General features: G+C 40.9%; 1 protein-coding gene across 4 annotated transcripts in view; it reads left to right on the top strand.

Moving 5' to 3' along the window:
• LOC123537897 (uncharacterized) overlaps positions 1 to 17,792 on the top strand; it is a 48,335-nt gene that overhangs the window by 18,449 nt on the left and 12,094 nt on the right. For 3 of the 4 annotated variants that reach the window (XM_053530321.1, XM_053530324.1, XM_053530323.1), the window contains exons 2-4: positions 2,723 to 9,036; positions 9,352 to 9,537; positions 15,075 to 15,190. In XM_053530321.1, coding sequence (XP_053386296.1) covers positions 2,723 to 4,263 — 1,541 coding nt within the window. In that variant the 3' untranslated portion in view covers positions 4,264 to 9,036; positions 9,352 to 9,537; positions 15,075 to 15,190. Of the gene's footprint in view, positions 1 to 2,722; positions 9,037 to 9,351; positions 9,538 to 15,014; positions 15,191 to 17,792 lie in introns of all 4 variants that reach the window. The other variant, XM_053530322.1, reaches the window with a different exon arrangement.

Here is a 17,792-nt window from a genome sequence, read left to right as displayed (position 1 = left end):
CCTATTAAAAAAAAATGCATGTGCATGTTTATACTCCAACAAGTGTAGCTCTTAACAAAAAATTTAGACCTGGAAACCAGTATGCTATACTAAAATAGATAATAATCATTTTCAAACATTCCTGAAATTGAAGTGCCACTGTATTTAAGCATAATATGGTAAATTAAAAGAACCTTTGACAATTCAAATAGGTTTTTGACTCTAGAAATGACCGCACTACATAAAAAGATCTTTGATATTGGCACTGAATGCTTACTCTTTGTGGCTGTGCTGTACAGCCCAGAAAAAAACTTAAAATTCAAACTCTGACACTTTTCATCCTGTCAAAATTTATCACACAGTTCTACACCAAAAGTGAAAAGTAAAAGATTATTTTTACTCTACACTACTGCCTTGATATGTCCTGTGATTTTCTTTCACTCTGCAAATCTGCAATGCAAACACATTCCTATTCCTAGTTCATTTGTTTATGTCATATGATATACTTCCACTGACACCAGTATCACTCAGGTGGGTGATACGGGGCATTCTTGGCCCTCTTATTTTCATTTGTCTAAAATTTCCTGGTAATATTTTGACCCCATACTTCAATCAACAGACAGCTCCTATTTCATAGATATTAAAGTGTAGGCTTGAATTCAATATTTATTAGCTCACCTGAGCCAAAGGCTCAAGGTGAGCTTTTGTGACCGCTCAATGTCCGTCGTGCGGTGTCCATCATCAGTCATCCATCGTCCGTCTGTCAACAATTTCTAAAAAAAAATTCTTCTTAAAAACCACTGGGCGGAATTACACCAAACTTCATACGAATGATCCTTGGGTGGTCCCCTTTCAAAATTGTTCAAAGAATTTAATTCCATACAGAACTCTGGTTGCCATGGCAACGGAAAGGAAAAACTTAAAAACCTTCTTGTCCAAACCGCAGGTCATTGGGCCTTGATATTTGGTATGTAGCATCATCTAGTGGTCCTCTACCAAGATTGTTCAAATTATCCCCCTAGGGTCAAATATGGCTCCGTCCAGGTGATCGAATGGTTTATATGGACTTGTATAGGGAAATTTCTGAAAATCTTCTTGCTTGTCCAAAACCACAAGGCATAGAGCCTTGATATTTAGCATGTGACATCATCTAGTGGTCCTCTATATGGATTGTTCAAATTATGTCCCTCTGATGAAAAGAGGCCCCGTCCATAGACTTGTATAGGAAAAACATTTAAAAATCTTCTTGTCTGAAACCACAAGACCTAGGCCTTTGGTATTTGGTATGTAGCATTTCCTTGTGGTCCTCTATCAAAATTGTTCAAATTATGCCCCTTGGGTGAAGAGGCCCTGCCCTGGGGGTCCCAAGTTTTACATATATAGGAAAAAAAAATCTGAAAATCTTCTTGCCTGAAAGTATAAGGCCAAGGCCTTTGATATTTGGTATGGAGCATTGCCTAGTGGTCCTTTACCAAGATTATTCAAATTATGCCCATGGGGTGAAAAGAGGCCCCGCTCGGTGTTACTCATTATGAGTTATATAGAAAAAAATACTTCAAACATTATCTGATCATATGTCCTAGTCTGTTTAATTAAAATTACCTGATGACCCAAAGTAGGGGTCATTTGACTGTGACCTTGACCTAATGACCTACTTTCTTTTTTTTTTAGCTCACCTGAGCACGAAGTGCTCAAAGGTGAACTTTTGTGATCACCCTTTGTCTGCCGTCAGTGTCGGCGGCGTCGTCAACAATTTGACTGTTAACACTCTAGAGGTCATAATTTTGGCCCAGTCTTAATGAAACTTGGTCAGAATGTTACCCTCAATAAAATCTTGGACGAGTTCGATATTGGGTCATCTGGGATCAAAAACTAGGTCACCAGGTCAAATCAAAGGAAAAGCTAGCTGATACTCCAGAGGCCACATTTATGACCTTATCTGAATGAAACTTGGTCAGAATGTTAATCTTGATGATCTTACGGTCAGATTCAAATCTGGGTTAGGTGGGATGAAAAACTAGGTCACTAGGTCAAATCAAAGGAAAAGCTTGTTAACACTGTAGAGGCCACATTTATGACTGTATCTTTATGAAACTTAGTCAGATTGTTAATCTTGATGATCTTTAGATCAAGTTCAAGTCTGGGTCATGCAGAATCAAAAACTAGGTCACCTGGTCAAATCAAAGGAAAAGCTATTTAACATTGATATTTGGTATGTAGCATTGCTTAGTAGATCTCTAATAAGATTGTTCAAATTATTCCCCTTGGGTGAAAAGAGGCACTGCCCTTGGTCACATGTTATACGAGTTATATAGGAATAAATACTTAAAAATTATCAGATCATATTTCCTAGACCGTTTAATCATAATTACCTGATGACCTCAAGTGATTAGGGGTCACTTGATCGTGACCTTGACCTACTGACCTACTTTCTTGTTTTTTAAGATACAGCCTTGAAATTTGAATGACATGTACAGTTTTGCACACCAGTCCTTAACTGACTTTCAATGACCATGAATGTGGCCTTCTGACCTACTTTCTAACATTTTAGCATCAGTTTGGCATTTTCAACATGTGGCTCATATTACTCAGGTGAGCGATTCATAGTCATCATGACCCTATTGTTTGATATTTTAGTATCAGTTTGACATTTGAAACATGTAGCTCATATTACTCGGGTGAGTGATCCAGGGTCATCATGACACTCTTGTTTATAGTTCAAGGCTGTGTTTTATCATTTCAGGCTCTGAGCCGATGCCTGTCATCGTGACTCGAAGTGAGATCCAGGGTGAGGGTGAGGAGCCCACTCCTTCCATGGCCAATGAGTGGATGACAGATGATGAGCCAGTAGAGGTTGTGTCCTTGGTGCAGCCGGTGCCAAGTTGTGAGGGGATGGTATTTTCTTTTTCTAATCCTACGGTTGAGACCTCTTCTCCGGTGGCTGTTGAGGTCGAGTCGCAGGATGTTGGTCAGGCTGTGGTGGAGGAGACATGCCCCGTTTTCCCGTCTGTGAGTGAGCCACAGCCCATAGAGAACGCTCTACCTAGAACCACAGACCAGCTGTTGATGGTGCAAGAGCAGCCAGGTCCCGTATTCGTTGCGGAGCTGCTCCCAACACTGACCATTAGTTTCCTTGGCCCATATAAGGAACTAGTTGGTGAGGACGAGGAAGGAGACGGGGACTCTGGCAGGTATGAAGGTGTAGGTGAGACATTTTCTTCTTCTTATCCTACGGTTGAGACTTCTTCCCCGGTGGCTGTTGAGGTCGAGTCGCAGGATGTTGGTCAGGCTGTGGTGGAGGAGACATGCCCCGTTTTCCCGTCTGTGAGTGAGCCACAGCCCATAGAGAACGCTCTGCCTAGAACCACAGACCAGCTCTTGATGGTGCAAGAGCAGCCAGGTCCCGTGTTCATTGCGGAGCTGCTCCCAACACTGACCGTTAGTTTCCTTGGCCCATATAAGGAACTAGTTGGTGCGGACGAGGAAGGAGCTGGGGACTCTGGCAGGTATGAAGGTGTAGGTGAGACATTTTCTTCTTATCCTACGGTTGAGACTTCTTCCCCGGTGGCTGTTGAAGTCAAGTCGCAGGATATTGGTCAGGCTGTGGTGGAGGAGACATGCCCCGTTTTCCCGTCTGTGAGTGAGCCACAGCCCATAGAGAATGCTCTACCTAGAACCACAGACCAGCTCTTGATGGTGCAAGAGCAGCCAGGTCCCGTGTTTGTTCTGGAGTTGCTCCCAACGTTGACTTTCAGCTTCCTTGGCCCCTATAAGGAGCAAGTTAATGTTGAGGAGCAGGGATACAGGGACTCTGGCAGGTATACAGGTAAAACTGATTTGGAGCAGGATGATGGTAAGAGTTGTGTTGGGTATAAAGGTACAGCTGCAGCAGAGGATGACCAGGTTGTTTGGGATCGAACCACTATCTCGGAGCTGGTTGATGTAGGAGACGACAGCAGATTGGACACTACGTACGTGATAGAGTTGACAAACGAGGACTCTGTGGAGGAGAGTCTGAACGCCACGTACACGTTAGTGTCATTGGAGGACAGATTAGATAGGACGTTCACTGTTGACACTTGGGAGTGTTTGAACAGAACGTTCATTAATGATGAGTATACTGTGTATTTCTCAACAGATGGTGATGAACCTCCAGTGTTTCCACCAGTTGTTGATCAGGTCTCTGATTTTGATGATTTGCTTAGGTGGTATCTTAGGGAATGGAACGGTGATGTGCTCAGAATGTATCCGTCAAGAACAAGACAAAGAAGGGTTATATGTTAAGATACTGATTTACTCTTCAAACTTGGTATGCCAGATATGTATACTCAGATCAAAGGTGTCATAACTTTTTAATTGATATTTCAAGGTTAATTAGGAACTCTAATATACAAATATGTTCTACTCTTCCTCTACAAACCTAGACATGACTATATCTAGATGACCAGGGTAGAATCACTAACCTGCTATAAGCCAACTGGATATCTTCCTCATTAAGTACATTTGTTTCTGTCGTAAAATTTTTGAATTTTCAATATTATTTAAAATTTTGGGGTTTTTGTTGGGTTGATTCGATGCCTTTTCCTTTGTTATTATCTATTAATTGGATGTATGCACCCCCACATGCATTGTTTAATAGATAATTTCTGACTGTGAGTCACCCATCATTAATCCATTCTATTATTTTTGAACTGCTAGAGCATTAGGACCAAGTTTCAGAAATAAATTAAGTACATTCATGTTTATCTTTAAATTTTTGGTATGTTTGAATTAATAATTTTTATAGGCAAGACTCAGAAATTAATAAGTACATTTGTTTCTATCATTAAATTTTTGAATTTCCAGAACTATTGAAAAATTTTGGGTTTTTGTTGGGTTGATTCGATGCCTTTTCCTTTGTTATTATCTATTAATTGGATGTATGCCCCCACATGCATTGTTTAATAGATAATTTCTGACTGTGAGTCACCCATCATTAATCCATTCTATTTATTTTTGAACTGCTAGAGCATTAGGACTAAGTTTCAGAAATTAATTAAGTACATTCATGTTTATCTTTAAATTTTTAGTAAGTTTGAATTAATTTTTATAGGCAAGACTCAGAAATTAATAAGTACATTTGTTTCTATCATTAAATTTTTGAATTTCCAGAACTGCTAGAGCATTAGGACTAAGTTTCAGAAATTAATTAAGTACATTCATGTTTATCTTTAAATTTTTGTTATGTTTGAATTAATAACTTTTGTAGGCAAGACTTGCATATCTAGCAATAAGTAAGTAAGAAAAACCTGAGTCTACTAGGTATATACTTTCTGGACATAACAACTTGACAGGTCTCCTACATTACACTGACTTTGGGCTACACGACTAATTTCCAAACCAAAAAAGATAACTGCATGTATTGTTGTTGATGAATTTATATGCATTTTGTAAGTTTGTTTTGATTTCAGAAAAACATTTTTAATCCCCCACCACTAAACTATTTGAAGGATAACAGTGGCGGGGGATTAAGCTGTCTTTCAGACTGCCTTGTCCTGTGTAGCCATGCAGAGAACCTACCATGTGCTGGGATCAAATATGTGACCATAGCCAAGCAGAGAGCCTACCACTTGTGCTGGGATCGAACCTACCGCTTTTCGCTGGCATCGAACCTGTGTCCGTAGCCCGGCAGAGAGCCTACCACTTGGCCTCGGATCGAACCTACCGCTTTTCGCTGGGATCGAACCTGTGACCATAGCCCGGCATCGAACCTACCACTTGGCCTGGGATCGAACCTACCGCTTTTCGCTGGGATCGCACCTGTGACTGTAGCCCGGCAGAGAGTCTACCACTTGGCCTGGGATCGAACCTACCACTTTTCGCTGGGATCGAACCTGTGACCGTAGCCCGGCAGAGAGCCTACCACTTGGCCTGGGATCGAACCTACCGCTTTTCGCTGGGATCGAACCTGTGACCGTAGCCCGGCAGAAAGCCTACCACTTGGCCTGGGATCGAACCTACCGCTTTTCGCTGGGATCGCACCTGTGACCGTAGCCCGGCAGAGAGCCTACCACTTGGCCTGGGATCGAACCTGTGTCCGTAGCCCGGCAGAGAGCCTACCACTTGGCCTGGGATCGAACCTACCGCTTTTCGCTGGGATCGAACCTGTGACCATAGCCCAGCATCGAACCTATCAATTATCGCTGGGATCGAACTTGTGACTGTAGCCTGGCATCGAACCTACCACTTGGCCTGGGATCGAACCTACTGCTTTTCGCTGGGATCGCACCTGTGACTGTAGCCCGGCAGAGAGTCTACCACTTGGCCTGGGATCGAACCTACCGCTTTTCGCTGGGATCGAACCTGTGACCGTAGCTCGGCAGAGAGCCTACCACTTGGCCTGGGATCGAACCTACCGCTTTTCGCTGGGATCGAACCTGTGACCGTAGCCCGGCAGAGAGCCTACCACTTGGCCTGGGATCGAACCTACCGCTTTTCGCTGGGATCGAACCTGTGACCGTAGCCCGGCAGAAAGCCTACCACTTGGCCTGGGATCGAACCTACCGCTTTTCGCTGGGATCGCACCTGTGACCGTAGCCCGGCAGAGAGCCTACCACTTGGCCTGGGATCGAACCTGTGTCCGTAGCCCGGCAGAGAGCCTACCACTTGGCCTGGGATCGAACCTACCGCTTTTCGCTGGGATAGAACCTGTGACCATAGCCCGGCATCGAACCTACCAATTATCGCTGGGATCGAACTTGTGACTGTAGCCCGGCAGAGAGCCTACCACTTGGCCTGGGATCGAACCTACCGCTTTTCGCTGGGATCGAACCTGTGACCGTAGCCCGGCAGAGAGCCTACCACTTGGCCTGGGATTGAACCTACCGTTTTTCGCTGGAATTGCACCTGTGTCCGTAGCCCAGCAGAGAGCCTACCACTTGGCCTGGGATCGAACCTGTGTCCGTAGCCCGGCAGAGAGCCTACCACTTGGCCTGGGATCGAACCTACCGCTTTTCGCTGGGATCGAACCTGTGACCATAGCCCGGCATCGAACCTACCACTTGGCCTGGGATCGAACCTATCGCTTTTTGCTGGGATCGCACCTGTGACCGTAGCCCGGCAGAGAGCCTACCACTTGGCCTGGGATCGAACCTACCGCTTTTCGCTGGGATCGCACCTGTGACCGTAGCCCGGCAGAGAGCCTACCACTTGGCCTGGGATCGAACCTGTGTCCGTAGCCCGGCAGAGAGCCTACCACTTGGCCTGGGATCGAACCTACCGCTTTTCGCTGGGATCGAACCTACCAATTTTCGCTGGGATCGAACTTGTGACTGTATCCCGGCAGAGAGCCTATCACTTGGCCTGGGATCGAACCTACCGCTTTTTGCTGGGATCGAACCTTTGATCATAGCCTGGCACAGAACCTACCACTTTGGCTGGGATCGAACCTACTGCTTTTCGCTGGGATCGAACCTGTGACCGTAGCCCGGCAGAGAGCCTACCACTTGGCCTGGGATCAAACATACCACTTTTCGCTGGGATCGAACCTGTGACCATAGCCCGACATCGAACCTATTGCTTTTCGCTGGGATCGAACCTTTCACCGTAGCCCGGCAGAGAGCCTACCACTTGGCCTGGGATCGAACCTACCGCTTTTTGCTGGGATCGAACCTGTGACCGTAGCCCAGCAGAGAGCCTACCACTTGGCCTGGGATCGAACCTACCGCTTTTCGCTGGGATCGCACCTGTGACCATAGCCCGGCATTGAACCTACCAATTATCGCTGGGATTGAACTTGTGACTGTGGCCCGGCAGAGAGCCTACCACTTGGCCTGGGATCGAACCTACCGCTTTTCGCTGGGATCGAACCTGTGACCATAGCAAGGCATCGAACCTACCAATTATCGCTGGGATCGAACTTGTGACTGTGGCCTGGCAGAGAGCCTACCACTTGGCCTGGGATCGAACCTACCACTTTTCGCTGGGATCGAACCTGTGACCGTAGCCCGGCAGAAAGCCTACCACTTGGCCTGGGATCGAACCTACCGCTTTTCGCTGGGATCGAACCTGTGACCATAGCCCGGCATCGAACCTACCAATTATCGCTGGGATCGAACTTGTGACTGTGGCCCGGCAGAGAGCCTACCACTTGGCCTGGGATCGAACCTACCGCTTTTCGCTGGGATCGAACCTGTGACCGTAGCCCGGCAGAAAGCCTACCACTTGGCCTGGGATCGAACCTACCGCTTTTCGCTGGGATTGCACCTGTGACCGTAGCCCGGCAGAGAGCCTACCACTTGGCCTGGGATCGAACCTGTGTCCGTAGCCCGGCAGAGAGCCTACCACTTGGCCTGGGATCGAACCTACCGCTTTTCGCTGGGATCGAACCTACCAATTTTCGCTGGGATCGAACTTGTGACTGTATCCCGGCAGAGAGCCTATCACTTGGCCTGGGATCGAACCTACCGCTTTTTGCTGGGATCCAACCTTTGACCGTAGCCTGGCACAGAACCTACCTCTTTGGCTGGGATCGAACCTACCAGTTGCGCTGGGATTGAACCTGTGATCGTTTGATCTTGCTGTCCTTCAAAGTGTAAAACTAAAGCTACAAAACAGTATTGTTTTTATTTTGGATAGGGAACTCTTAGATAGATGCCCCTGGATAGGGAACTCTGCAGAGCCATTCTTAGATGCCCCTTTCTCATCTAGGTAGATAGGGAATTAAATTGTGTAGATAGGGAAGATCCTCTGGTGATTACGGGAAGCAGAGTGTAGATAGGGAAGATCCTCTGGTGATTACGGGAAGCAGAGAACCAGCTAGTAATGTTACTGTGTTTAGATTATGGCTCAGATTGGTTAATGTTTGAATTTTATATTACAGGCATCTGGTGATTACAGGGAAGCAGAGAACCAACTAGTCATGTTACTGTGTTTGGATTCTGGCTCTGATTGGTTAATGTTTGAATTTTATATTACAGGCATCTTGTGATTACAGGGAAGCAGAGAAGCAACTAGTCATGCTGCTGGGTGTGGATGCCTTCGCTTTTATTGAAGTCCTCAGACAGTACAGAGGAATGAGTAAGTAACCATAATCTAACTTTCTGGGTATTTCATTCATTACTGGAATTGCTTAATTGCTGCATTAACAGTGCATTTGGTGTATACCAGTTGTGTGAGTATTCCTGTCACATTAATTGGTCTGCCAGTTGCAAGAAAAATGAGTAGATTGAAATGATGGACTGAGCTGATAAATGAACTTTGGTATACAGACATCTAGGTTCTTAATTTTGTTATACAGCTGTTGAATGATCATTTGTTATCATTAGATAAAGTTCACATTGTCCCTTGGCTCAGAACTGGTTTTTTACTGAGATTGAAACAATTCTTTTTCAGTCCTTTGCTGTTCATGACTGGCTCAGGCACAGAATGAGAAAGAGAAGATTGAGAATAAACCACAACTATTGAAGATTCTACAAGCCCTTCAGGCTATAGATCAAGAGGGAGAGGTCCAGGAGAGATCATGCAAGGAAAAGTCAAGCAGCGGCAGACATAGAGGCCATGTATACAGATGACACATAGGTAAGAGGTTAATGATGGATATGTTGGCAGAGCAGTGGGAAGAATTAAACGAAATAAGCAGATACATAGATTTATAACACAAGGTGATAAAACAAAGGGCAAGCTTAGGAGAAGACAGATGGTTCAGTCATAGAAATACAAAGGTTTTGTTTGATATTTGGAAAATTGCATCTGCCATAATCATTTGATGCATTGAATTATTAATCCCCTACTATAGGAATGCACTTTTCCATCTGTCTGTCCATTCAAAATTTAGTGTCTGGTCCATAACTCTGTCATTTGTGAAGGGATTTTAATATTACTTGGAACAAATGTTCCCCATGATGAGACAACATATCATGCACATGACAGACCCCTGGCTCAAAAGTCAAGATCACAATAGGGGGTCAAAGGTTAGCAGGGCCTTTTTCCTGTCCAGTTCATAACTCTGCCACCCATGAAAAGATTACTTGGCACAAATATACCTCATAATAATAAACAATCAATTATTTAAACTGTAAAACACGTAATGTCAAACAAATCAGACGGTAAATAAATAAATTTAGTAATTAACATTGTTGTAATGAAACTTATTTGATCAAGATTATAAATCTGTTGATAAATACTGAGATTAAAACTAAAAATGTTGACATTTTGTTTACCTTTAACTATATAATCCATCTAAAAATCAAAAGTATCTAATTAAGCTACTTCTTTACAAAACACTCTTATATCAACTGTTTCAAAAAGTACCTGCAATTTGATTAAATCAGTTAATGTTCTTCCAATATATATTGTACCATACACAACTTTGAGACCCCTAGCTCACACTTGGCAGTCAAATGTTTACGTGGCATAAACAGGATGTGTCCAGTTCATAACTCTGTCATTCATTAAGGAATTTAAATATTACTTGGCACAAGTATTTCACAAGCCCTAGCTCAAAGGTCAAGGTCAATATTAGGGGTCAAAGGTCAACAGGGTTTTTAGCTCGACTATTCGAAGAATAGTCTAGCTATTCTACTCACCCTGGCGTCGGCGTCGGCGTCACACCTTGGTTAAGTTTTTGCATGCAAGTACATACAGCTATCATTTAAAGGCATATAGCTTTGAAACTTATTTATTCTTTTTCTAGGTCAATTACCAACCTCACTGGGTCAAGTTCCATAACTCTAACATGTATTTTGAGCAAATTATGCCCCCTTTTGGACTTAGAAAATTCTGGTTAAAGTTTTACATGCAAGTTACTATCTCCAAAACTAATGCAGATATTGAATTGAAACTTCACATGTGCCTTCGGGGTTATAAAACTAGTTGATAGCACCAAGTCCCATAACTCTGACCTTCATTTTGGCCAAATTATGCCCCCTTTTGGACTTAGAAAATTCTGGTTTAAGTTTTGCATGCAAGTACATACAGCTATTACTAAAAGGCATATAGATTTGAAACTTATTTTTAGCTCGACTATTCATAGAATAGTGAGCTATTGCACTCGCCCATGCGTCGGCGTCGGCGTCTGCGTCCACGTCCGCGTCCCGATTTTGGTTAAGGTTTTGTATGTAAGCTGGTATCTCAGTAACCACTTGTGGGAATGGATTGAAACTTCACACACTTATTCACTGTGACAAACTGACTTACATTGCACAGGTTCCATAACTCTATTTTGCTTTTTTACAAAATTATGCCCCTTTTTCGACTTAGAAATTTTTGGTTAAGGTTTTGTATGTAAGCTGGTAACTCAGTAACCACTTGTGGGAATGGATTGAAACTTCACACACTTATTCACTGTGATGAACTGATCTACATTGCACAGGTTCCATAACTCTATTTTGCTTTTTTACAAAATTATGCCCCTTTTTCGACTTAGAAATTTTTGGTTAAGGTTTTGTATGTAAGCTGGTATCTCAGTACTTACTAATGGGAATGGATTGAAACTTCACATACTTGTTCACTATCATGATCTGACATGCACTAAGCAAGTCCCATAACTCTACTCTCTTTTTTTTCAAAATTATGCCCCTTTTTTGACTTAGCAGTTTTTGGTTAAATTTTTGTATGTAATCTGATATATCAGTATCCACTAATTGGAATGGATTGAAACTTCACACACTTGTTCACTGTCATGATCTAACATGCACTGTGAAGGTCCCATAACTGTACTTGGCATTTTTACAAAATTATGCCCCTTTGACATAGCAGTTTTTTGTTAAGTTTTTGTATGTAAGCTGGTATCTCAGTATCCACAAATTGGAAAGGATTGAAACTTCACACACTTGTTCACTGTCATGATATGACATGCAGTACAGAGGTTCAATACCTCTACTTTGCATTTTACAAAATTATGCCCCTTTTTCAACTTTTGTATTCATTCAATTGACAAGGCTGTTGAATAGTCGAGCGTTGCTGTCCTCCGACAGCTCTTGTTTCTTTTTCTAGATCAATAACCTACCTCACTGGGTCAAGTCCCATAACTCTGACATGTATTTTGGCCAAATTATGTCCCCTTTTGGACTTAGAAAATTCTGGTTAAAGTTTTGCGTGCAAGTACATACAGCTATTACTAAAAGGCATATAAATTTGAAACTTATTTTTTTCTTTTTCTAGATCAATTACCTACCTCACTGGGTCAAGTCCCATAACTCTGACATGTATTTTGGCCAAATTATGTCCCCTTTTGGACTTAGAAAATTCTGGTTAAAGTTTTGCGTGCAAGTACATACAGCTATTACTAAAAGGCATATAGATTTGAAACTTATTTTTTCTTTTTCTATATCAATTACCTACCTCACTGGGTCAAGTCCCATAACTCTGACATGTATTTTGGGCAAATTATGCCCCCTTTTGGACTTAGAAAATCCTGGTTAAAGTTTTACATGCAAGTAACTATCTCCAAAACTACTACAGATATTAAATTGAAACTTCACACGTGTCTTCGGGGTTATAGAACTAGTTGATAGCACCAAGTCCCATAACTCTGACATGTATTTTGGGCAAATTATGCCCCCTTTTGGACTTAGAAAATCCTGGTTAAAGTTTTGCGTGCAAGTACATACAACTATTACCAAAAGGCATATAGCTTTGAAACCTATTTATTCTTTTTCTAGGTCAATTACCAACCTGACTGGGTCAAGTTCCATAACTCTTAACATGTATTTTGAGCAAATTATTCCCCCTTTTGGACTTAGAAAATTCTGGTTAAAGTTTTACATGCAAGTTACTATCCCCAAAACTAATGCAGATATTGAATTGAAACTTAACATGTTTCTTCGGGGTTATAAAACTAGTTGATAACATCAAGTCCCATAACTCTGATATGTATTTTGGTCAAATTATGTCCCCTTTCTAACTTAAAACTCTTTTGATATTTCACATTTTGGGTAATAATTTCCTGCTTCTGTGACAATATTTCGAATAGTCGAGCTTGGCTGTCTTACGGACAGCTCTTGTTTTCCTGTCCGGCCAATAACTATCCATCAAGGGATTACAATATTACTCAACATAAATGTTTACCTTGACGAGATGATGTTATATGCAACACCAAGAACCCTAGCTTATAGGTCAAGGTTACACTTCAAAATTTGATAGAATTTTTTTTCTTGTCTGGTCTGTAACTTTGTCATGCAAAATAGGATTAATATATCAGTTAACACAAATATTTCCCTGAATGAAATCCTGTGTCATGTGCAAAACCCAGACTTCTAGCTGAAAGGCCAAGGTCGCACTTGGAAGTCAAAGGCCAAAATGGTTTTTTTAGCTCGACTATACTAAGTATAAGGAGAGCTATCCTACTCGACCGGGTGTTGGCATCAGCCTCTACGTCCCAACCTTGGTATATTTTTTTATTTAGCTCACCTGTCACATAGTGACAGGGTGAGCTTTTGTGATCGCCCTGCGTCCGTCATTCATCTGTCTGTCCGGCCGGCCATCCACAATTTCTTGTGAACACAATAGAGACCACATTTTGCAAGCACTTTGATCAAACTTGTACAAAACTTGTATTGGCATGATATCTCGGTTCCTTTCGAAAACTGGTCAGATCCCATCATGGGTTCTAGAGTTATTGTTCCTTAAAGGGCCAGAATTTGCTGTTTTTTTGCATCAACAATTGCTTGTCTGCACAATAGCAGCTTTCATTATGATTTTATTTTACCAAACTTGCACACAACTTGTTTTACCAGAAGATCTTGTTTCCTTTCTTGAACTGGCTAGATCCCAGTATTTTTCCAGAGTTATGGCCCCTGAAAGGGCCAAAATTAGCTGTTTTGACCTTGTCTGCACAGTACCAGCTTTTTACTTAGAATTTCAGATTAAAGTTTTGATGCACTTTCACTCTATCTCTATTATTACTGAATGGACTTTGGGTCTGACAAACATAGTTTCAAAATGCAAACTTTACCTGTATAGACCATTCAGAGAGTATTTTCAAAATTATGTATTTTACCTTTTACCATACATGCCATAATTTTTCAGAACGTTTCCTGGGATTCTGAGTTAAAATTTCCGGGATTTTTACCTTTTGTCCGGGACATACACCGTGACATTGGTATTCGTGTTTCATGCAAAAATATCATACTATTACATGAAGTTTCCTGAGATAAACAATGTTTACTCGCTTGTATTTATTTGCTACAAATGTCGTCTAGCTTTCTAAGGGAGGTAAATACATGTACAGGTAATACACATCTATAGTTCGGCACGGGAATTTATTGCGTTCCCAAGGTGAACAGAATTACGAGACTTACTGTATATGTAGAATCAACCAGGTCATCGTGATTTAGATTCTAGCTAATTTGGTATTATTCTAAAGCTTAAACATTTATCTAATAATTAAATTGAATCCTTAAAGGAATAAAAAAAATTTTGTAGATAAAAATCGACAATATAAAATATATGGAGTCGGGTCAATATTCATCGGTCGGTCGGCAAAAGCATTCAACATTTTAATTTAGAATATGTGTGACAATCGATCTAGATCTTAAATGATTACAACCTTTTAAAATAATTATCGTTTAATTGACCGTTTTCAATAATCTCTTCCATAAAGGCTACATGTAGCTTTACCGCCAACGTGCTAAAAACAGAGATTTACGACTTTTCTTCCTAATTTATCATAAATTCATAAAACAGTTATTGATTGCATAATCCTGTCAGTTCTTAATCAGTGTCATCATAATAACTGACTGTAACTTAATCAGTATCATCAAAAGATCGTCGCATGATCAAAGCGGGCTTAATCAACACGTGCCCCGCTCAAGGGCATGAAACTGATTAGGAATAAACAATGTGACACCGCGGACTGTTTATTGTGTAAAAATTGAACAATTTAAAACAAGTTCTTTTGGGATTACTTTTATTTGTTCCTATATTTTTATTTTTTCCGGGACATTTCAACCCTGTCCGGGACACCAGGACGAGTATGTAATTTCCAGGACAATCCCAGACAATCCGGGATGTATCACATGTATGCTTTTACACATGCATTTACTAAATATTTACAGGAGCTAGCTTTGGTTTGTGAGTAAATTTGACCTTGAGGACCTGTCCTTCACACATTTCAGTTACTTAATGGCAAACAAGAAGTATCAGTTGCCGGACGGTTCGTTCAGGAAACAGAAGAAAGGATATGAGGAAGTACTTGTTCCAGCACTAACCACAACCCTTTGATTCAGATGAGGTACTATGCAATACTGTTATAATTTTTAGCTCACCTGAGCCAAAGGCTCATGGTGAGCTTTTGTGACCGATCAGTGTCCGGCATGCGCCGTCCGTCTGTCAACATTTCCTAAAAAAATCTTGAAAACCACAAGGCAGAATTACTCCAAACTTCACAGGAATGATCTTTGGGTGGCCCTCTTTCAAAATTGTTCAAAGAATTGAATTCCATGCAACAAAACTCCATGGCAACCAAAAGGAAAAACGTTATAAATCTTCTTGTCCAAAACCGCAAGGCATAGAGCCTTAATATTTGGCATGTGACATCATCTCATGGTCCTCTATGAAGATTGTTCAAATTGTGCCCCTGGGGTGAAAAGAGGCCCCATCCAGGCGGGATCACAATTTTTACATAGACTTATATAGGAAAAACCTTTAAAAATTTTATTGTCTTAAACCACACAGGACCTAGGCCTTTGATATTTGGTATGTAGCATTGCCTTTTGGTCCTCTACCAAGATTGTTCAAATAATGACCCGGGGGTCACAAGTTTTACATAGACTTATATAGGAAAAAACTAGGGATGGCAACGAATATTCCTTCATGACTATTCCAGTACTGTTTCACTATTTGAATATTCGGGAAAATGTATAAGATAAGAAATAAAAAAAAAAAACAAATGAAAGAACCAGTATGTTCATTTATCTTAATTGCCTTCATTATAAATACGTGCGAAAAAGGCTTCTGTCGCTGTCAGACGTGTCATTTTGTATATTAGCATGCCGAGATTGTACCTCGCTTTGTGATGACATCGGTACCTGTAGTAAGTACCACTAATTGCTTACCTTTAGAAAATTTTGTTGGTCCCAAATTGATGTATATAAATTACAAATCGCCTTGTTTTCGGTAGGTGCGAACCGCATATAATTAAAAATCATCAGACAGCACTTGATCTAATGACTCGGATTTCAAATTCAATTTCAGATTATTTGAGTAAAAAAAGAAAATGCTGAAAGTGTTGAATATTTTTTTTTAGCTCGACTTTTCAAAGAAAATGTAAAGCTATTGCACTCGCCCCGGCATCGGCGTTGGTTAAAGTTTTTGATAAAGTCAAATATCACTGTTACTATCAAAGCTATTGACTTGAAACTTAAAATACTTATTTACTATCAAAGTCTACACCAGGAGAAAAAATCCCTATAACTCTGATTTGAATTTTGACAGAATTATGTAGAATTTTTGGTTAGTTTTTGATAAAGTCAAATATCTCTGTTACTATCAAAGCTATTGACTTGAAACTTAAAATAGTTATTTACTACCAAAGTCTACACCAAGAGAAACAATCCCCATAACACTGTTACTATTAAAGCTTTTGACTTGAAACTCAAAATAGTTATTTACTATTAAAATCTACACCAGGAGACGCAATTCTTATAACTCTGGTTTGAATTTTGACAGAATTATGCCTCTTTTTAACTTAGAATTTTTAGTTAAAGTTTTTGATAAAGTCAAATATCTCTGTATACTGTCAAAGCTTTTGACTTGAAACTTAAAATACTTATTTTCCATAAATGTCTACACCAGGAGAAACAATCTCCATAACTCTGATTTGAATTTTGACAGAATTATGCCCCTTTTAACTTAGATTTTTTTGTTAAAATTATTGATAAAGTCAAATTTCTCTGTTACTATAAAAGCTTTTGACTTGAAACTCAAAATAGTTATTTACTATCAAAGTCTACACCAGGAGACACAATTCTCATAACTATAGTTTGAATTTTAACAGAGATGCCCCTTTTTAACTTGGATTTTTTTTTTACTGGCAAAGCTCAAATTCAGAGTCAAGCACAGAGAAAAGTCGAGCGCACTGTCTTATGGACAGCTCTTGTTAAACGGATCATCCACTTGACAATAAATGCATTTCGTATGGTAAAAATAGTAGAATTTACTCAGTATTCAGACAACGAGTAAAGTTAAGCAAAATAAATCTTTTATTAGACTCCCCCACCTCCACAGTCTAAAACACCTTGTTTAATTGAAAATATTGTTCATGCTATTGCTTGAATCTATTGTCAAAATGCAAGCAATGCCACCTGTATTTTTAAAGTATTTCACGTGATCATCCGATAGGAAGTCAGCTACGTTTAATATGACTTTTGTGTGGAATGAATCTTACTTACGAGGCTACATTCTTGTAGAAGATAAATAGAACCTATATATAAATAATATGTAGATGAAGGCAGATAACAAATATTTTATATTCAAAGAGATCACCAAACGATGAAAACGACTAGTTAGTCTTAATTCGTCAATGTCTGAATTACTTCCGGTATAAACGAAAGTGGAATTAATGCAGATCGCTACTTAGGGTATAATAAATTCATAAGATTCTGGGTTGATCATGTGAGCCGCGCCATGAGAAAACCAACATAGTGGGTATGCGACCAGCATGGATCAAGACCAGCCTGCGCATCCGCGCAGTCTGGTCAGGCTCCATGCTGTTCACTTTTAAAGCCTATTGGAATTGGAGAAACTGTTAGCGAACAGCATGGAGCCTGACCAGACTGCGCGGATGCACAGGCTGGTCTGGATCCATGCTGGTCGCATACCCACTGTGTTGGTTT

This window comes from Mercenaria mercenaria, chromosome 18 (assembly GCF_021730395.1).
Source record: "Mercenaria mercenaria strain notata chromosome 18, MADL_Memer_1, whole genome shotgun sequence".
Classification (NCBI taxonomy): Eukaryota; Metazoa; Mollusca; class Bivalvia; order Venerida; family Veneridae; genus Mercenaria; species Mercenaria mercenaria.
This window is presented reverse-complemented; position numbering and strand designations above follow the sequence as displayed.